The sequence below is a fragment of the Lithobates pipiens genome, unplaced genomic scaffold, assembly GCF_037356315.1.
Source record: "Lithobates pipiens isolate NorthernLeopardFrog02 unplaced genomic scaffold, aLitPip1_a1.2 Scaffold_19, whole genome shotgun sequence".
Classification (NCBI taxonomy): domain Eukaryota; kingdom Metazoa; phylum Chordata; class Amphibia; order Anura; family Ranidae; genus Lithobates; species Lithobates pipiens.
In genome coordinates this window covers 87,825,202-87,848,108 of record NW_027507764.1, presented here as the reverse complement: position 1 = coordinate 87,848,108, position 22,907 = coordinate 87,825,202, and the positions used below count along the sequence as shown (strand labels likewise).

Genomic DNA, 22,907 nt, shown 5'->3' with positions numbered 1-22,907 from the left:
TCTGTAAACCACCCCCACTTCCCTGTAACACTGCTGGCTTCCCCTCAGGTTGGAGAGCGGGGTAAAGGGATGTTAAATATGTTATTTACAATCCCCTTCCTTCTCTGAATAAACAGTGAATGATCAGTACCAATCACTCACCGTGTTCACTCATAACTGAAACATAGTAAACACTATTATGCTTTAGTATGTAACTGAACAGAGAGGCTTGTTCAGAGCCCTTCCTGTTTATTCCGTGCAGCCAAAGCTGACGAGATAGAGATTGAGGTGTGCGGCTGCAATCTTCTTTCTCTGTCACAAAAGTGAGCTACCAAAGGCCTGCTTAGACCCCTGATATTTCAAAGCCACCAACAGGGCTACTAAAAATTAAAAAAAAAAAAAAAGTGATTGGCCAACTCTTCTAGAATACTAGTATTGGCCCCAAAAAAAAAAAAAAACAAACAATGCCTCACGCTTGTAAAAGTGTGTAATGTGTTTAGGCGCCAATAGCTTGAGTCGATTTTTTTATATATTTTTGAGTTTAAAGACAAACCAAAAAAAACAAACAAACAAAAAAAACACAATCTTAGTTGTTCATTTGTATACATAAACAATACGCTTTTTCAGTCAAACAAAATATCAATTCACTTATCTCGTGCGATTATTAATTGCATAAGTACAGGAATTGACCATGCTGTCAGTGTGAACTTCATATAGCAACACTGGAGATCAACAGATTGAAGTAAGTGGCACAACCAAGAAATTACATTATAATGTATTCACTCTGGGGTAAGGCTCAGAGGACTCGCTATCCATCTACCCCAAATTTTGTGGAATGTCTTATTCCCTTTACGGAGCTCAAAACTAAGTTTGTATAGTGGTATAGAATCGTTGATTAACTTTAACCTTTCAGGGGGGTCTGTGTTCCCTACCAAGACAGAAAGATATATATTTTTTTTTTCAATATATGTTTATTAAGAAATTAGAACAGTAACAAGTGTAATAGAAAAACAAAAGAAAAGGACAAGTACAATGCCATGCTCAATAAAAGAGAATGGTCATCCATATCCCCCACAAGCAGAAAAAAAGAAACCTCTATATTCCCCTGGAGAAAAAAAAAAAAAAACGCTCATTAGTGATTCACTGTAACGGTGCAACGAAAAACTCCTCTGGCCCGGCACCCCGCCTGGGATCACACTGTACCATGACCATGGAGTTATAGAACCAAAAAAAATAAAAAATAAAAATTGCTCCATCTATAGAGGTTATAATTACTTTTGTAACATGAATCTAAATATACATTGCACTAAAGGGAGACAGCAATAGCGTACTGTAAGAGAGCAGGATTATACATGAGCCCAAATCATTGGACCAATTGTAGATTACTACCTCACGTAATAACTCAGGGTATTAACAACAGTAATCACAGTAAAGTATTTATTACGACATTGTAGGTTTAGGTCCACCGGGATAAACCCGATTCCTGAGTCCCGGGGCAAGCCCCGGAGCAGAGTACTTAGGAACGGAAGAGAAGAAGAGGAAGGTAGAAAAAAAGAGAAAAGGGAAAAAAAAAAAAAAAGAAAAAAAAAAAAAGGAAGAAGTAGGGAAGGGGGTGGGGGACAATTTTGGACCGGGGTCTAGAGCAGGCAACCCAACACAACTCGGTTAAGGGTCTGTTGCAGCCAGCTCCTCCAGACACCACAGAGCGAACCTCAACCAGTTGTCAATTCGTCATACGCACCAGAGAATTTAAACTGGATCCAGGGTGCCCAAGTGCTATGAAACCCATTATCAGCTGACTCCTTTGCTATGGCCAGAGTCTCCTCAATTTTAAAAATTTGGTTCACTGTACATAGCCACTCTCCGATCGAAGGGGGCAAAGTACACTTCCAGTGTTTGGGGATAAGCAATTTAGCGGCCAGAAGAAGATGTTTGGTTAGGGATTTCTGGAACTTAGCCAGAGATAGGTCTGAAATTTGCAGGAGACAACACTCAGGCGTTAGCTTTAGATCAGTATCTGTAATTTGTCGGATAGTAACCCTAACCTTGTCCCAGTAGTTACCTATTCGGCGGCAACTCCACCAAATATGCAACATATCCCCTACGCCTTCACTACACCTCCAGCAAGTGTCCGACGCATCTGGGAAGCACTTTTTCAGTTTAGCTGGAGAAAGATAGACTTTTTAACATAGAAGCACAGAATGCAGATTAGTCTTAGAATGGTATGTGCAAGTCACTGAAGATGCCTAGAAGGCAGTTCTTGGGGTGGACAATGTTCGGGAGACCCATCGCTGAGAAAATAAAAGAACCTACCTCTGCCCAGAAGTCTTGAACCACTGGACAGGACCAGAAAGTGTAGGAAATCAGAGGTTTGGCAAAAGCCTCGGAAGCACTCAGCCGAGATGGGTTCTCAGACCTTAAACAGAAGTTTATCACAGCCAAATTCATCAGTTTCCTAACTTCTGGGTGGGATTACAGGACCTTGTCACATGAATCTGTGACGTGCAAGCTCCACCTTAAGCTCTAATGTGTATTGGTTTAGTTGGGCAGAAGAAGAGCAGTACCAGAACTTGGGAACACAAGACTCTCCATTTTCTCAGGTTCCTCTTTTAACTAGCAAGGCACTCAAGTACAGAGGATAAAGTTAAGTAGATACACACAACATATATGCCGATTTCTATGAGTGAGAATAAATTCTAAATTCACATCTCATCTCACTTGTGTGAAGTGTAGATTTAAAGGTGAAATCCACCCAAACTTATATTTCAGTTGCGACTTTAAGCTTCTTATATCACTAGGAAGATCTCCTTCCTGGGGCCTCTACAGTTCTACTCCACATGAAACCTCCAATCAAAGTAGCAAGGCATATTCAAAATTAGTGCTCCAATCTCCCCATCAGAGCACCCAATAGATATAAGACTGGTAACCTGTCAACATTTACATTTACCAAAATATTGATTTGGCATAGACTCATCTTTTAAAGAAAGCCAATTAAAAAGTATTATGCCCTCCCCAAAGATGGGATAGCATGTAAATGCAGGTGTCCCTTTATACTTTTAGGTAGCTGGGAGTAAGGCAAGAGTGGTGAAAGATTTTGACGTGTAGCATTCGGTCCCTGGGTGGGATAACGGAGGTCTTGTATGCATCACTAAATTCCAACCAGTCATCTGTGAGAAATGTCCATAGAGGTCCATTTCATCTGAGCCATACAGAATCTACGGTTAAAGTCAGTCGTGAGGGCAGCATAGTAAGTGGAGATGAGTTTAGTGGGGTCAGGGTGTCCTAGCATTTTCTCCAATGGGGGTATAGTTAAAGGGTCGTCTAACGAGCCAAACTGGGCATGAACAGCATATCTGAGCTGAAAATAGTAGAACAGGTAGAAGCGTTGTAAGACAAATTCAATGCATAGTTGAAAGTTTTAAAACCCTGTGTAACATAAATTACATAGGTACCAGCGATTGGGATCAGGTAGGGAGTACAGTTCCTGCAGATTGGGATTGAACCAGAGGGTTATTGGGAGAGGTCAACCAAGATTGTTTGGATACCTTCAAAACAACTGAGCAGAATAACTAAAAGTAGCTGCTAATATGGATGTGCCGGGACGAGTTGGAAACGGGCCGTCATAGATGTTATGGAGGGTCTCTAGGGAAAATGTAATGGCTCCCTCGGTAGTAGTGCATGCATTTGCTACAGCCGGGATCAGCCAATCATGAATATGGACCAATTGAGATGTTAGGCAATAGAGATAAAAGATAATAAACGTCAAACCTGCCATGTGTGTTAGCAACCTCAGCGTTTCCAGTCGCTCCACGGTTAGGTTCGGCCATTCCATAAGAATGTCGCGCAGAACATGTCTATACGCTTAAAAATGAATTTAGGGATTTAATAAGGGAGCTAGGTTATTAGCAATGCAGTACACAAGTAAATGCGCAAAAACAGGGTCAAAATTTTTTTTTTTTCCAATGTCCACCAGTCTCTCACCAATTGAAACCAAAGATCCAATTAAATGAATGAGAGTCCATATTATGAAAAAGTCCGTATGGTTATAAATATAAAAGCTACTGTCCAGTAGAACAAAGGAAAGCATTTAAAACCAGGAGCTCCATATCCAGGGCTGCCATCAGTGAAGGACAGAAACCATGTTCCAAAGTCTGTTAAAAAAAGCAAAGGAAGAGGCGCCTCTGGGTGTAGAGATAACAAACACTTTAATTAAAAAAACGCATATATTTCAGGCAACTCACATTTTGGATGTGGTCTATGAGCATTCAGTCACTTTAAAAGCTGAGCATGGCTGTGGTCATCTAGTAGTCCATCACGCTGAGGCACTGTAGCCGCTAGTGGCCAGGAAGTGGCACAGACGCGGAGAGCGATGACAAGGTCGGTGCTGTGAGATTTGTTACAACCTTTCACTCTAAGCACAGAAAGATGGAAGGAATACTATCTAAACACTGGAATATCCTTCAGCAGGATCCCCATTTAAAAACTATTCTACCAGCCCACCCTACCGTTACCTACCGGAGAGCTCCCAACTTGAAAAACAAAATTGCACCCAGCAAATTAAAGACCAATAATATCTCCCCAAATGTACCTGTCCTAATACCTATTACAGGCATGTATCAATGCAAAAAAACATTATGTAAAACTTGCCATTTTGTCTGTCATGGCCAAAAATCATTCACGACAAAAGGGAAATCCTACCAACTAAAGGACTTTTTTAATTGTTCATCAGACTATGTAGTTTATGCCCTTATCTGTCCTTGCGGCCTGCTTTATGTAGGCCGGACAATTCGGGCACTAAGAACAAGATTCGGTGAACACAGAAGGTTTATAGAGGGTGGCACAGACCCTCGTAGTGTTCCCCGACACTTTGCTACAGTTCACCAAAAATCCACTGCAGGCCTTCAAGTTTGGGTGATTGAGCAAATCTCCAGCGCCCTTCCTGCAGCAGAGAGATTTAAAAAGCTCTGTGCACGTGAAACGTACTGGATATATACACTAGATGTACTTTCCCCTGGTGGCATCAATGAGAGTATAGAAATTTCTACCGTTATCTAATGTGCCCTCACCTCTTGGAGTATTATTTATTTATTCATTTTTTTTTTTTTTTTTATCTCTTCCCCCAGTTCTATTCTGCCCTCCCCTTCCTTTTTTGACCTTGCAGTAACCTTCGACTGTGCGCGTGCGCACGCATACACACGTGTGGGTGTGTGTGCGCGCATGTGCATAACCAGTATATGTTTAGTACAATATGCGTTTCTCCTCTTATAAATAGATCTGAAAACACTGACGTGCATGGTTGCCCTGTGGTGCACGCGTGTGTGCGCATGTATATTCATGGGCATGTGAGCGCATATACTGCGCGCGCATGTGTATATGTGCTCAAATGTGTTTTATGTGCGTTCCCTCTCCTTAAGATGTAAAATAGTAACTAAATCATTGGCGTGCATCGTTAGCTAAGGGCGCGCGCACATGTTTTTGTATATGTGTGTGCATATGTGTGTGTGTGCGTGTGTATATATATATATATATATACATGTAATATGTGTGCGCAAAGCTCTAGATGCACCCACCTCTGTGTAGCCATGCGCCTCGTACATACTTTATAATTCCTATGTTTTATGTGCATATGTACATATATGTTTATATGTCTACATTTTTTGACCTATATACATATCTATATTTTTGCATCAGCAGTAAGTTCTTAATACATGATTTTTATACAACTAGTTTTTATTCCTCATGCCAGTTATTTTTATATTGTTCCTTTTCTCCATATCATGTCGGTTTAACTTTAATTTATTTATGATATAGTGTGTATATCATTTATCTATTGCTGTCTTTGTATTGACCCATGAGTCTTGTATTTTTATTAAATTTTTTTTTTTTTTTTTTTTTTTTTTTCCAGTACTATTGTTATATTTAATTTTATTTTTACATTCATCATCTTTATTATTTTATTTATTCATCTTCCATTTCCAATCCATTTATATCTTATTTCATGTTCTCGCTGACACCCCCTTTTTTTTTTTTTTTTTTTTTTTTGCAACTAAGATTTGTAATCCTCTGCACCTGCATTTTAAGTGCCTCCTCCCCTTCCTCCTGTGCATGGCCTATATATACCAGTCTTTTTTGTTGTCCCACTTGCTTGATGAAGGAGCGCGGCTGTCAAACAACCTCAGCCTGTACGCTCACGAAACCGGTCAAAAAAAAAAAAAAAAAAAAGCACCCACCTCATGATGTCATCGCTCTCCGCGTCTGTGCCACTTCCTGGCCACTAGCGGCTACAGTGCCTCAGCGTGATGGACTACTAGATGACCACAGCCATGCTCAGCTTTTAAAGTGACTGAATGCTCATAGACCACATCCAAAATGTGAGTTGCCTGAAATATATGCGTTTTTTTAATTAAAGTGTTTGTTATCTCTACACCCAGAGGCGCCTCTTCCTTTGCTTTTATTAGCAATGCAGGAATAGAGGTATCTGTACTAGAGGTCGACCGATATGGGTTTTTCTCTGGCCGATGCCGATATTTCGAAATCATGGTGGCCGATAGACGATATATGATGACGATTTTTTTGGGCCGATTTTATTTTATTTATTTATTTTTTTCCTTTATTTTATTATTTTTTTTTTTTAATCCCCCTTGATCTAACACACCTTTCCCACTGGGGCGTTTTTCAGGCGCTTTTGGGCTAAAAATAGCGCCTCTAAAGTGCCTGCAAAATGGCTCCCCTGCAGTCTGTGTGAAAGACAGAGTGCTTTCACACTGAGGCGATGCGCTGGCAGGATCTTAAAAAAAAAGTCCTGCAAGCAGCACGTTTGGAGTGGTGTATACCGTTCCTCCACCACTCCTGCCCATTGATATGAATGGGCACCACTGCCGAAGCGCATGCAATGCGATTTGGCAGCAGTGCTTCATGGGCACATTTAACCTCTTCCTTGGCCGCTAGCTGGGTTTTATGTGCCCCACTAGCAGCCAAATAGCACCGCTAAAATGATGGTAAAGAGCCGCTAAAACTTGCGTTTTACCATCAACGCCTGCCTGCTCCAGTGTGAAAGCGGCCTTCATAAGTGATACAGAAAATGTCTTACATTTAGTGCCCGTTCACACTACCGCGACTTGTCAGGCGACTTAGCCGCCTGACAAGTCGCGCTCCGTTCTGTACTATGGAATCGTTCTAATAGGAGCGACTCAAGTCGCTCCGACTTAGAAAAAGGTTCCTGTACTATTTTTGGGGCGACTTGAGGCGACTTGCATTGACTTCTATACATAAGTCATTTTGCAAGTCGGCGCTGAAGTCGTGTGCAGGTCGCGTCTGTGAGTCGCGCTGCAAGTTGCGTCGCCCCTGTGTGAACGGGCACTTAAACATTTATTAAACAAAACAAACCTCCAATCAGTTTACTTGTATGTATGATTTAGATTAAAAAAAAAAAAAAAAAATAACCTATGTATTAAATAAAAACAGGTAGTCAAAACTTTTGGACGAAAAAAAAAAAAAAAATGGACTAACTTTACTGTTTTTATTTTATTTTTAAATAGTGTATTTTTTTCCCCAAAAAAATGCATTTGAAAGACCTCTGTGCAAATGCCGTGTGACATAAAATATTGCAACAACCGCTATTTTATTCCCTAGGATCTCTGCTAAAAAAATATATATAATTTTTGGGGGGTCTAAGTGATTTTCTGGCAGAAAATACAGGATTTTTACTTGTAAGCAACAAGTGTCAGAAAAGATTTAGTCTTTAAATGGTTAAACTGAGAACTTCTACACAGAGATGACTTCATTCATTCAGAAGTGTAAACATTGTATCATTTAGTTCTTTTCTTGGCAGTCTGCCCAGAGAGGAGGAAAGTGTTCTTACAGAAGTAATTTCAAAGTCCCGCTGTAGAATCGGCTTTTTATCAGAACAATCGGCCGATGCCGATTATTTAAAAAACGGCAAATATCGGCCGATATATCGGTCGACCTCTAATCTGTACCACAACTCAGGGACAGCTAAAGGAGGTCACAACCTGCAGTCTGGATTCCGGGTGAATCTGGGGGATCGCAGTGTGATCCAAAGGAAAAATATTGGACTTATCCCAATTCACCTGGAAGCCAGAGTAGTCGCTAAAAGGTGTTGATTTCAGAAAAGTAAGGTGTGAACTGATGAGACTCATGAGTATCAGCCAGGTATACCAGGGTATCGGCCGTGTACAGCGAGATTTGTTCCTCTATGGTAGCAATGGGAAGACCCTTAATTAAGGCGGAGGAGTAGATGCAGCAAGAGGCTCCATAGCCAATAGGAGGGGTGACAGCAGACACCCCTGCCTTGTGCCCCTAGTACAGTGATGGCGAACCTTGGCACCCCAGATGTTTTGGAACTACATTTCCTATGATGCTCTGGCACTCTGCAGTGTACTGGAGCATCATAGTAATTGGGAATGAATCGGTAACATGAGTTAACTCAGATTCAGGTCACTGGAGAGGTATAGGCGAGTCTTATACATTCTATATTGCGGGGGGGCGCGCAAAAACGTATAATCACAGCACTCGAAAGAAATGGGCAATCCACACTGTCAAAGGATTTACAGGTGTCTAGGGACATGATGGCACGGGTGGCGGGGACAGTCATGGGGATACTGTATATTGTGGAACAGTCTGCGGATATTTATTCTAGTAGATCTACCAAGTATAAAGCCTCACTGATCACTACTAACCAAGTTCGCATGCGTCTTAAATGCCTCTTTCGGTCAATGGATCCGCTGTGCCCCGACTGTCTTTCCAGTAAACAGAAGTTGCTTTTTTGCATTCCCCCTCCACCACCTAATCCTCCAGTCAGTAGGAATTCAAGCACCAAATAGAAAGGCCGAGCATGGGGGGGGGTCAACAGAGAGGAGCTTTGAGGAACTGTAAGATCACCGGTGGAACTACCCCGTGTTCATTCACAGAACTAACTCTTCACACAGCACAGTGTGGATTCACTTTATTTTGCATGAACTGATATGGATTGTTAGTTTTTTACGTCAATTAGAGACACTTTAAGAAACTCCTTGGACTGTTTTTTATTTAGGTTTATTTATATAATTTTTGATATTTTTATACACACCTCTCTGTTTATTTATTTGCTGGATTTTACCCTTACACAATTTTCTGTATACACGTTGGCACTTGGATGCACTTTTATGGATTGAGACATTTTTTTTTTTGATTTCACAACTTTCTGGATTGATATTATTAGGATCTGCGTTTTTGCTTTTATTACTTCACTTGCACTTTATTACGATTGCATAGATTATTTATATTTCTTTATTTGACTGTAGTATGAATAACACTAGGAATATGTGTATATTCTGAATACCCCACTAATCACTTTGAATGATTTTATGCACATAGGTCATAGATATAATTTAAATTCATTTTAATCGCATAGGTGCGTCTTTTAGATTTTGTATGCGACTATTTATTTATTGTTACTAGACTTAATTAATTTTGTGTGGAGCGCAACACCATTCTTTTTCACTAAGTATCACCTGAGGGGAGGGTCTGCACCTCTGTCGGTGGTTTGCTGCAACCATACCAGCTCTCTTTGCTTTACCATTGTAGCGCGAGGATAACCAACTATTACCAACAGAGAGGAGCGACACTCTTGAGCAAGTAGGACACCGCAGACACAATAGGAAGAGTGTCCTCTGTAACAAACGCCAGGTCAATCCGTGACATGGTGCAGAAAGAGTCCAAGTGGTAGGAGCATTGGTAGACATCCGGATGCTTCCAGCGCCATATCTGAGACAGTGAACTTGTGTCCAATCAATAAATGAGGGGAAGGGTCTAGCCCCACTCCCCCGGGCGGTCCATGGCTGGGTCCAAAGCGGCATTAAAGTTGCCCACATAAAGTAATGGGCCCGGGGGTCTTGATAATAGCATGAGTGAAGATTTGGACAATACCACCCACTGACAAAGGGGGAGGGATATAAATGTTCACTATAGTAAAAGTCAAAGGAAATTTGTAAGGAGAGTATAATAAATCTCCCATTGGGGTCCATTTTAACTTGTAAAGTTTCTGGAGAGGGATTTGGCCAGTAGAATAGAGACCCACTGAGAGTAGTTTGTGTTGATGGTGTAGTGTGGTAGGACTGAGCCAACCATGGCCACTTGAGGGCTCTCACATTGGTACCAGTAAGGCGAGTTTCTTGGATGCAAATTATATGGAGGCGACATTTTATTTAAAACAGAGAAGACCAGGGACCACTTTTGGGGTGCAGTTAAACCTCTAGTCTTCCATGAAGATATCTTTAACGGCTTTGCCATGTTAAGGTAAACAGTATAGATCACATAAGGATACAGCCACATGAAACAATTGGTCATGCCACCCAGAACATACATGAGCATGTGTACAAGACAATGTGAAGATCTAAGGTTAAATAAGAGCATTGAAGGGAATAAAAATGAAAAACCAGGGTATTCTGCCAGAGCAAAAAATAAATAAAAATGAAAAAATAAAAATAAATCATTTTTTAAAAAGTCAATTTTAAAACCCCAATCCACCCACCCCGCTCGGCCATCCCAAACATGAGCCTTAAATCCCTAAAGCAGAACCACCCCCCCAAAAAAAAACAAAAAAAACTCAGTTGAGATAAGAACTGTCCTGTGGCCACGCCGCCTACTGATGCGGCGGTAGTGCAGAATCCGGGGAGACACCCAACAGTAAATAGATATTATAAAGAGGTACCGTTCCAGGATACGGATCCCCTGTAAATGTAGGGAAAGTTAGTCCACCTAGCCTTCTTGGATATCAAAAGGCATAATAATCAAAAAACAGAACCCCCCCCACCCCCCACCCCCAAAAAAAAAAAAAAAAAAAAAAAAAACAACTCCGGGAGAGAAGGCCGGGTGCATTAGGAAGGTGCTCCTTGCCAGTGTGTGCATGCGGGTGAACAAGGGTCATCACTAGGTATGTGTTAACCCTTTCCCTGCCAGTGTCATTTTCACAGGGATCAGTGGATTTTTTTTTAGCACTGATCACTGTGTATTGGTGTCACTGGTCCACAAAAAGTGCCACTTGGTTTCAGATTTGTTTGCCGTAATCGCTGATCACCTTCATTACCAGTAAAAAAATAAATAGAAGTCCCTAAATCTATCCAGAAGTTTGTAGATGCTATAACTTTTGCGCAAACCAATCAATATATGCTTATTGGGATATTTTTTTTACCAAAAATATGTAGCAGAATACATATTGGCCCAAATTGATGAAGACTTTTTGGATATGTATTAGTAGAAAGAAAAAAATAAAAAATAAATCCCAAAATGTTTGTTCTTTTGTTATCTCTTATAGCGCACAAAGTATATATATATATATATATATATATATATATATATATATATATATATTTAAAAAAAATAAAAAAAAAAAAAAAAAAAAAAAACACGCAGACGTGATCAATACCACCAAAAGAAAGCTTTATTTATGGGGGGGGGGGGGGAGGGGGTTGAGGAACAAAACAGTTCTTTGTGTTTAACAGTGCACGACCCCGCAATTGTCACTTAAAGCCACGCAGTGCAAATATGGCCTGGTCAGTAGTGGGTAAAACCTTGCGGGTCTGAAGTGGTTTAAGACAGGAATGTGACTTACAGAATCAGATGAAAAAAAAAAAAAATTGTAATAAAAACACACCCAATATAACTATGACAGCCAATTGTATTTCTATACTACAAAAGTGACTTCTCACAATATGTAACCAATGTTTGTAACTGTTTAATAAAAAAAAAAAAAAAAAAAAAAAACACACCCAATGCTAATGCAGTCACCACAACTAATCAATAATAAGCTGCACTATATTAAAACATTTTGGGGATTTACACTTTAAATCAGGAGTTAGGTTTCGCTTTAATTTTACATTCCAAACAAAGATAATGAACAATCTTCCCAAGCAAACGCTGTAGTGTAGTAGTTATCAGTCCAGTTGCAATGGACTGATTGATGAGGTTATTTCACCCCCAGACACATTTGACTATTAAACTTGGGACTAAAGATTATAGGATGTCCCTTGTTGGGACCTTCACGCAATACAAAAGGGGACAAAAGACATGCCTAAGGCTGCTTTCACACTGGGGCGGGAGCGGCGTCGGCGGTAAAGTGCCGCTATTTTTAGCGGCGGTCTGCGGGCGCTAGCGGGGTGGTTTTAACCCCCGCTAGCGGCCGAAAAAGGGTTAAACCCGCCCGCAAAGCGCCGCTGCAGCGGCGCTTTGCCGGCGGTATTGCCACGGTGTCCCATTGATTTCAATGGGTAGGAGCGGTATAGGAGCGGTGAATACACCGCTCCAAAGATGCGGCTAGCAGGACTTTTTTCACCGTCCTGCCAGCGCATCGCTCCAGTGTGAAAGCCCTCCGGCTTTCACACTGGAGGGAAAGGGGCAAGTTTTTTTCAGGCGCTACAAAGGCGCTATTTTTAGCGCTGTAACGCCTGAATACCGCCCCAGTGTGAAAGCAGCCATAGGGAGGTAATGGCAACTGGAATTACATTTCTTCCTCTATCTTGTGGTGTAGCTAAAGTGGAACTTTAGGCCACAATTATAAATGGGTGGACAGGCAGAAATTTTAATGACGTGCAAGAGCAACTCTATCCCCGCCTGGCCAATAAAAGTAGCTTGCAATCGAGACCTGGAAGCCGGCTGCCTGAAGAGGTCAGCAGCTGGGCAGGGAGCTCAGGGACTCTGCATCACTGGAGCTGAGGGCAAGTATAGTTCTACCTTAAGGAAGAATCTTTACTTGAAAAAAATGCACACTCCAATCTGAGTATAGACCATGGAAACCTCCTCAAAAGTCAGGGGGATCCCTGGACCTGGCCACAAACCTGTAAAGATTTGTTTATTTTTTTTATCTTTGAGGCCATGATGTCCACATTTTGTGTTTCCCTTTTCTGACAGAGGATTACAAAGATCTCCGGATGGACGCAAGATGCCCAGTATTTAATGACTCAGAAGTACGATTGTCAATTTTCCACTCCAAGTTTGTAGATAGAGAGTTGTAATGGGTTTCCCCTTCCAGGAAAGAACAAAGGCTTGCTTCCTTTAGGACTGTCCAACTTCTGAAGCTCCCTTGTTGGCTTATGTAGACCACAGCCATGGGGTTGTCCGACTGAACCCTGACTGGGTGACAGGGGAACAGGTAACACCTCGAGTGTTAAGCTGGTTTTCCTCAGTGCCATCTGCAGCAAGAGTGACATTACCCCTTTATTCTCAGCTGCATTTCAGAAGGGAGTCGCTATGACGTAGGTGCTGAGCAATGTCCTGTTGCTGTAAGGTAAGCAGTCAGATCAGCCAATGTGCCCCTTGTCTTCTCTGTGAAAAGGTCAGGTGAAATTGTGTCAGCCAGGTGGTGTATATCAAGTACATCAAGCAGCAACGCAGAGTAAAAAATCTGCTGAATTTAGTTTATTTATTTTTTTTACCTACCACCTACAAAGTAGAAGCTTTTAAGGTGGAGAACAACAAAGTAACACCCTTCAAGTAAAAAAAAAAAAAACATTTAAAAAACCCCCACGGAGAGGACTCAGTCATAAATATCCTGTCTTAATTCCTAGCAGGAAGAAAGCATAACCCAGCACAGTGGGTACACACCCAAGGAGTTCTCCAGGGTCTGGGTGCCACAGGAATGTTAACTACACTCGCTGAACCACATGCCAAGGTGAGCGCCGAACAAAGGCCCAGCTCCCGAAACAAACATTGCAACCTGCTGCTGCGGGGTCTTGGTATGATTCCCAAGATCAAGAGTAATCAATCTAGAAACTGCTAGTGAGACGAGGCAATAAGCAGCTGGATTTTAATACACGTTATTTGTAGCAAAGAAAAACCGAAAAAAAATAGTTTAGAAACGACTTCATAGGACAAGCAAAAAAAAACAAAAAAAAAAACACGGAAGTTAGTGGGATTACATGAAAATGCACTGAGGGTTCTTTGCTGCACTGTCAAGGTCCACATATGAGGGCAAGGCTGTTAATAGGTGATAGAGTTTGCAGGGGTAGCCAGACATTTGTGATTCCAGCCTTAAAGCGTTTGCTACCCCAACATGTCATGTTCATGATATGTGCCTGGTGTACCATGTACTTGTATGAGAAAGTATCCTTTCCTCTTTGTATGCTTTGTGTGAAATTCCTGGTGTTCAAGCCAGTCTCTGCTTTCCTAAAACGAGCACACTAAGCAGGAGCGCAAACCGTAGTCAGTTCCCTAGGTATGCTGAGAATTCAGCCTGCTCTCCTCCAATGATCAGACTTGTCCTGACACGCTCCTCCTGCACAACCTTTGGGAGGCTCAGTGTCCTGCTGTTTCTCCTCCCCCCAGCTCTTGTGCAGCGGAGGAGAGAGGGAAGGTGATCACTTTTAGAGCTACGCACACTGCATCTCAAAGCTTATAGAAGCTACTCCTAAAGCACCTTTCCCACTTGTGTGATTTGTCCTGCAACTTGGGTCTTCAAATCGCAAGACAAGTCATACCCCATGATTTCCAATGAAACATGAATGGTACATTCTTATCTGTGCAACTTCAAAGTAGTCCCTGCACTACTTTGGTCCGACGGATGTGAGTTAACACAGGCCTTCCCTGAAATCATGGCAAAAACAAGCAACTTCAAGTTGCAGCAGTGTGAAAGGGGCCTAAAGGGTTTTGGGCTCTCATTTTCTTATGTCTGCAAACTTCCTTCCATGTTAGCCAATGTGTCCATGTACAACTATGGCTTTTTCAGGCTTCTTCAGGCAAATGCTACTATAGGCAAGGAAAAAAAGATAACAAAAAAACCTCTCAAATTCATGTTTTTGAGAAGAGCCTTCGAACAGAAAATAGGATTTTCTTTGTACTCACCGTAAAATCCTTTTGTCTGTAATTCAGACTGACACAGCTCTTCTTAGCCATTGGGTTGTTACACCACCTTTAGGAGAACACTAGGCATAACATGTTATGAAAAACACAGAACTTCAAGTTCCGCCCAAGGGGCAGTCCCTTAGGTAAAAACCCCCCAGCCTGCCATACAGCCTCAGTACATCAACAAGCAGTATAACGTAAAGAAAAATAGGAGAGGCGGGTGCTGTGTCAGTCAGTGAATTACAGAGAAAAGGATTTTACGGTGAGTACAAAAAATCCTATTTTCTCTTATATTCACTGACTGACACAGCTCCTCTTTTAGCCATTGGGACATCACCAAGCAGTGCCAAAATGAGGGGTTGGAAAAACAGCATAAAAACTTCATCCACCATGGCAAGTGGGAAATAGTATAAACTTTACCCACAAAAACAACAGTGTGTGGATTAACTACCACAAACACAGGGTGCTCCTCAACAGAGACACTACCCTCAAACCACACCAAAACTGCGGTAACCAATGCAACAGTGCATTAACTTAAAAAGGGTACTGCGTTTTTACCCAAAGGAAAAAAAAAGGAAGAATTATATATGCAATTGCAACTATACAGCCGCCTGCAAAACTTTGCGGCCAAAACAGGCATCAGCCGATGCACTGACATCTACCTTGTATAATTTTGTTAAGGTGTGAACAGACGACCAGGTCGCCGCTTTACACACTTGAGCGACAGACGCTTGATGTCGGAAAGACCCAAGGCGTTCCGATTGCCCTCGTGGAGTGGGCCGTGACCAGAAAAGGGGGCACCTGCCCCTTCAAGGCGTAGGCCCGTACTACAATCTGTCTGATCCACCTGGAAATAGTGGCCGACGAGAACACCATGCCTTTCTTTGGACCGGCCACCGAAACAGTCTGACTTCCGAAAGGGAGCCGTGGCAGACAAATACATCCTCAGAGCCTGAACCACATCCAGGGAATGAAGGGCCACCTCCTTAGGATGTGTCGGCTTAGGACACAGATGGTAAGACAATGCCTTCATTGATGTGAAAAGCCGAAACCACCTTTGGAAGAAAAGAAGAAGGTTGCGGACGCACAACCACCTTATCCTTGTGGATAACCAGATAGGGCAACTTGCAAGACAAGGCCGCCAGTTCCGAAACCCTCCTGGCCGATGTAATGGCCACTAGAAAGACCACTTTCTGAGAAAGAGTCAGAGGAATCTCTCTGATATTTTCAAATGGCGGTTTTTGAAGCGCCGATAAACACCAGGTTCAAATCCCATGGGGGTAACGGTGGACGCACCGGAAGAACTACATGTCAGACCCCTTGAACAAAAGTGCTCACTAGAGAGTGAAACATCGGGGGTCGCTGAAAAAAAAAAATAAAAAAAAAAAACAGCCAAAGCCGATATTTGTCCTGTAATGGTGCTCAAAGCTTGCTGAAGAAACAGCAGGACCCTGGATATAGAAAAGGAGCGTGGATGCCATCCTTTCTCCTCACACATGGAGATGTAGGCCTTTCAGGTACGAGGATATATAATCTTCCAAGAATAAGATTTCCGTGCCCTCAGCATAGTTGGGATCACAGAGTCCGAAAGACCCCGGTTCCTCAACACCTGGCTTTCAATAGCCATGCCGTTAAAACCAGCGATGTTAAAGCAGGATGGAGAATCGGACCTTGAGACAGAAGGTCTCCTTGTAATTGCAGTCGCCAGGGGGCGTCTGCCACCAGGCGCACTAGGTCTGCGTACCAGGGATGCTGGGGCCAATCCGGGGCAATCAGAATTACTGGAATCACCTTGGCCTTCACTCTGCGGAGCAGACGTGGTAACAGCTTCAGCGGAGGGAAGGCATAGATCAGCCGGTACTGATCCCATGGAGCCACCAGTGCGTCTGACGCATCTGCCCACGGATCTCGTCCTGGACATGAATCTTGGCACCTTCTGGTTGAGACGGGAGGCCAGAAGATCCAAGTCTGGTGTGCCCCACCGCAGGCACAGTAGCCTGAACACCTCCGGATACAATGCCCATTTTCCTGGGTCCGGCATCTGGTGACTTAAGATAGTCCGCCTGCCAGGTCTCCACTCCTGGGAGGTAAATGGCCGACAGGGCCGGTACATGTCACTCTGCCCACCGAAGTATGTGCGCGACCTCCCGCGCGGCCGCCCAACTTCTTGTTCCTCCTGGGTGATTGACATATGCCACAGCCATGGCGTTGTCTGACTGGATCCTGATCGGACGCCCTCGCAGTCTTATCGACCACGTGGAGAGGCATAGCCTGATCGCTCTCAGTTCAAGCAGATTGATCAGCAACTTGGATTCTTTCACCGACCAGATGCCAAACCAAAAGAGCCAAACTGGTAGTGGGCTTCCCCAACTGCAAGTCGCAGAAACTTCTGATGCCGGAGGCATATGGGTATGTGCAGGTACACATCCTGGATGTCTTAGGATGCCAGGGAGTCCCCTTGATGGAGTGCAGTGACTACTGAGCGTACCGATTCCATTCTGAACCTCTGTAGTTTCACAAAGTAATTGAGGGCTTTTAGATCCAAGATTGGACGTAACCCATCCTTCTTGGGGACTATAAACAGGTTTGAGTAGAACCCCTGGAAACGTTTCGATTCAGGAACAGGTACTATCACCCCACGTCTCAGCAGGTCCCTTACCGCCCCCAAGAGGGGCTCCCAGCGAGCCGGGAGTACGGGTATGATGGAGGGGAAGAATCTGTTTTGCAGCCAAGAGAGCAACTATCTTGTAGCCGGAGGAAATCAGATCGCCGACCCATTGGTCAGACAGCCAAGGAGGTCCACCGAGCTGCAAACTCCCAAAGGCGACCCCCCACCTGTGTTGTGGGTGGGGGCAAATCTTCACGCATTAGCACTTTTGCTCGCAGGCTTGTTAGGCTTGCGGTTCCAGGGACGATTTGGTCCTTTAGTGGTTGTCCTGTCGGGCTGGTCGAAGCTCCGGGCGGACGAAAAAGCCGTTTGTGAGCGGAAAATTAGGGGCCTTGCCTACAGCGTGGCTCCTTAGCCTTCCTGGCCTGTGGGAGTAGAGCACTCTTAGCACCTGTGGCATTTTTAATAATGTCATCCAAAGAGCCGGTCACCAAGGAAGGGAAGATAAGTCAGGGTTTTTTTGGATGCCTGGTAAGCAGACCAGCATTTTAACCAAATCAGGCGCCTCAGCACCACTGACATTGAAACCCTGGATAACAGGGGAAGAGTATCCATGGCCGCGTCACAAATGTACTTAAGGCCTTGCACTAGTTAGTCTGCTAGTTACAAGCAGACAGGAGAAGCATGTTCTCCCAGTTTGCGGTGCAACAGTTTTGCCCACTCCGGTGTCTACGACACAAGTGCAGATGCCAGTACTGGTCGCATGGTTGACCTCACAAGCGTAAACAAGGAACGAGCCACTGCCTCTGCCTTCCTGTCTGTGGGGTCCTTAAATGCAGGAGTCCCCTCTACCGGGATCATGGTTACTTAGTTTAACCTGGATGCTGGGGGGGTCCACGACCGGAGGAGCCAACCATTTTTTGAGAAGGCTCTCCTCAGAGTAACTGGTCGCCGAGCGTCCAGTATAAGGACATAAAACACAGGGATAATGGCCGCCGGACTACAGGAAAGCATGCTGCTCCTAGAGGCTCACCAAAAAAATGTGCTCAGGCTTCAAGAAAATGGCCGCCGAGCTTCCAGTATAAAGGACAAAAACACAGGGAAAATGGCCACCAAGCTACAGGACCTGCTCCTTGCCCTCACCTAAGATGGCCACTGAACACTGAAATACCAAGAGGGACAGTGACAGAATAGCGGTGAACATTGATGCTGGGATCACAGACACAGCCTCATAAGACATCACCAGGGAGAGGAAAAACAGGGCACAGCCAGCGCAGGCCCCTACACCCCCCCACCCCCCCCCCCCCCCCGAGAGACCCTGCACATGACACACAAACACTGCTCAGCAGTCACATGCAGCATCCCCCCGGGGGGGGGGAATAGGGACAAGTAGAGAAGAGAGGGAGGTGAGGGACCACCAAAATAGACCTCCCAAGGAATGCCCAGCTGCTCAACCCCACGAGGCAGGGAGAGCCGTACTTACAAGTCCTGCAGAGCTGGGAGACATTCCATCACAGACCCACTCTCCGATCAGTACGGGGTGGCTGCTGGCCACGGCACACTGACGCAGACATCAGTAGCCCGGTCATATGTGTGCCCCCGAGCATTAAAGCTCACGACCACCTCTGGAGCTGAGGTACGTCTTGGCCAACCCAGCGCGCAACTCTGGTCTGCACACACTTGCTGGCCAGGGTGGGGAGGCTACAAGGATAAGGGTATCCAGCCCAAAAAGCAAAGCTTCTACACAAAAAAAAAACCTGGGCCGATGGGTTCCTAGGTCCTTCTTCACTAGGCAAAATAAAACTGAGGCTGCATGGCAGGCTGGGGGGTTTTTACCTAAGGGACTGCCCCTTGGGCGGATCGTAAAGTTCTGTGTTTTTCATAACATGTTATGCCTAGTCTTCTCCTAAAGGTGGTGTAACAACCCAATGGCTAAGCGGAGCTGTGTCAGTCGGTGAATATAAGAGAAAAGACATTTAAGTGCCCAAAAAAGCTCAAGGAAGCTCGAAAATTTTAAAATAATATGATAAAAATTAGTTAAGGGGAGGGTTTGTGAAAAAAAGATCTTGCGTTCAAAAAATATCAAAGAAGCTCCATAAAAGCATGCAAGAGCACAAAAAAAAAAACATCACAAGCTTCTTCAAGCTTTTAGGCAGAGAACTAAAAGCTTAAATGCCTGTAAAAGCAGCTTTTTTTGAGCTTCAGTGCACATGGGCCCATACAAAAAAAAAAAAAAAAAAGTGTTGTGTTGTATATAATTTTTTCATCTATGCAAAAATGTTTATTTTACAACTGAGTGACTTGTTTTACAAGGAGATCGTTTACAGCCACTTTAAAGGTAAGGCAATGAGGCACAAACAATCCCCACTGGAATTCGGCATAAACTACACTTTAGAACAAGTAGAAGTGAATGCCATACATATGGCTGAAAGCAGTGTTAACTGCAGCACTACTTGATCAGTCACATTTGCCACTTGGACACTAAAACTTGTACAGCTAGGCAGCAACTTCTACACTTCTCAAAGCGAGCAATAGGGGTAAATTTCAGTTGTGCAGCAGCATAGTGAAAGGCCTACTAAAAGTTTACTTTAATACATTTCGGATAAAAATCATTTAGAACATGAAACAGGATACAATAGCAACGTGAAAATATAAAATACAGACCTTTCCAGCCACTCTTTCGGTTTCTCCCACTGGGATACTTCTGTTCTGCAGTTATAATAGTATTTTTTGCCAGAGGAACTAATATGCTCTGACCAGTCATCTGCTGGCTCATAAGCCTGCAAAGAATAAAAAAAAAAAAAAAAAAGATATGCAAAACTCAATCACATTATCCAGAACTAGCGGTAATATACGTAAAAGAATAGATTCAAATTTAATTCTGTAGTTTTCAGTTAGAGCTTGTGCAAATGGCAGGTGCAACCCACACTTCTGTTTTAGTGTTACTATAACACAAAGGCAGAATGCCTGGGAGGAGTCAAAGAACAAAAGTCATAGCGCCAAGCTCTTGTTTATACCAAGCCAATCATTTCAGCACGCTTTGGCTCTGCCAATCCCTCCACTGGCTTTTCATTGGCCCAATGTATAAAATTCAAAACACTAACATACAAAGCCATTTACAACTACTCCGAGCTACAATCACCAATCTTGTCTCCAAATATCACCCAAACTGTCCTCTTCGCTGTTCCCAAGAACTCATGCTTTCTAGCTACCTGGTCTCCTCCTCCTATGCTAGTCTCCAGGACTTTGCCAGGGCCTCTACCAACCTCTAGAACTCGCTACCCCAATCTGTCAGGCTCTTACTCTGTCTACTTTTAGAGCACCCCTGAAGACATCTCTTCAGGGAAACCTATCCTGCCTTCAGTGAATAAGGATTTCTTACATCAGTTCACCCCTCACAGCTATTACCTTTAGTTGCACCAGCCCCTCCCTATTAGAATGCAAGCTCGTATGAGCAACGCCTGCCCAACCCTCTTGTATTGAATAGATTGTTGCTGTATTGTCTCCCTTTATATTGTGCAACACTGCTCAAACTATTGGCGCTACATAAATCCTGTATAATAATAATATAGCACATTTTTAAAACAGATCCACGTTATTCTGTCACCTTTATCATACTTCACAAAACCTATTTTTTTTTTAGAAGACCTTTCTTTTGTTTTCTAGTGCACCATGACTTGCTCCAAACAAAACAAAATGGCTTTAGATACCTTAAAGCTGACAGCCGGGCAACTTTAGACCGCTTTCACGCTAAAAACAGCACCTGAAAAGCTTCTGAAAACTGTTTCCCAATAATATCAACAGATCCTTTCATACTGGGGTGGTGCGTTGGCAGGGCGGTTAAAAAAAGTCCTGATTATTCTTGGAGTGCTTAAAAAAGCTTCTCAAAACACCCGTCTACTGAAATGAATGGAAAGCGCCTTAATAGAGATTCAAAATCACCGTAAAGATAGGATTTTTGTACTCACTGTAAAATCCTTTTCTCTGATGTTGACGGACACAGCGCTTAAATCATGACCTTAGGGTTATATCGCCACCTTCAGGAGAGGACTAGGCAGAACACAAACCACAGAACCACCCAGGGGCAGTCCTACTGGCTATAACTCCATCAACTCTGCTTCCAGCAGCTCAGTTCGTCAAAAAGAAGTAGGAACATAAATAAGAAGGGTGGGTGCTGTGTCCCTCAATTAACATTAGAGAAAAGGATTTTAAGGCGAGTACATAAATCCTATTTTCTCTTTCGTTCATTGACGGACAGCACTTAAATCTTGACCTTAGGGACGTCCCCAAGCAGTGTCAAAAACAAGGGGTGGGAAGAAAATAAACCCAGAAGAAAAAACTCCTCAGGAGTTATCACAACCTCAAAAGGCCAACTCCAAACCTCGCAGCCGAAGCACGCATCCGAAGATGCGCCCACATCAACCTTGTAAAATTTGGTGAAAGTGTGAACGAACAACCAGGTCGCCTCCTTACACACCTGGGACGCTTTATGTCGGAAAGCCCAAGAGACACCAATTTCCCTGGTAGAATGTGCCGTGACAGGAAAGGGGGGCACCCGCCCCCTTATGGCATAAGCCTGAACCATGATCTGTCTGATCCACTGACAAATTTTGGACCAGCCACCAATACAGAGTCCAACCTCCAGAAAGGAGCCGTAGCAGACAGATACACCGGCAGAGTCCAGACTACATCCAAAAAAAGCAACCTCCTTGGGATGCGACGGGCGAGGACATGAAGACGGGACCACAGTGTCCTCATTTCAGATGAAAAGCCGAAACACCTTCGGAATAAAGGGCTGCGGACGCAGCACCACCTTATCCTTGTGAAGTACCAAGTAGGGAGACTCACGACAAGGCCGCCAACTTAGAAACTAAGGGAAGAAGACTTCTGCTTCCTCAGCATATTGGAAATCAGTCGACAGTCCACGGTCCCTCAGCACCTGGCTTTCAACAGCCATGCCGTTAAAACCAGAGACGGTAAAGCAGGATAAAGTATCGGACCTTGCGACAGCAGGTCCTCCCACATCAACAGTCACCAAGGAACATCCGCCACCATTCGTACTAAGTCGGTATACCAAGGACGTGGAGGCCAATCAGAATCACCGGAATCCCCCCGGCCTCCACTCTGCGTAGAAGACAAGGTAGGAGTCTGAACGGGGGAAAGGCATAAAATAAGCCGATAATGCGCCCATGGGGCCACAAACGCATCTGACGCATCCGCCCAGGGATCTTTTGACCTGGCCACAAACCTCTGTACCTTCTGAATGAGTCGAGACACTAAGAGGTCCACATCCGGCATGCCCCACCTTAGACACACGAGCCGAAACACTCCAGGAATGCAGTGACCATTCCCCCTGGTCCAGCAGTTGACGACTGAGGTAGTCCACCTGCCAGTCTTCTACACCCGGAATGTATATGGCTGACAGAGCCGGCACACGCCGATCTACCCACTGTAGGATGCAAGAGACCTCCAGCACTGCAGCTGA

At 43.8% G+C, this 22,907-nt stretch overlaps 1 protein-coding gene across 4 annotated transcripts in view; it reads right to left on the bottom strand.

Annotated features, from left to right (window-relative positions):
* The window catches only part of WAC (WW domain containing adaptor with coiled-coil), a 109,445-nt gene that overhangs the window by 54,138 nt on the left and 32,400 nt on the right, over nucleotides 1-22,907 (bottom strand). For all 4 annotated transcript variants that reach the window (XM_077491042.1, XM_077491044.1, XM_077491043.1 and 1 more), the window contains one exon: nucleotides 20,087-20,202. In XM_077491042.1, the coding sequence (XP_077347168.1) occupies nucleotides 20,087-20,202 (116 nt within the window). The remainder of the gene's footprint in view (nucleotides 1-20,086; nucleotides 20,203-22,907) is intronic.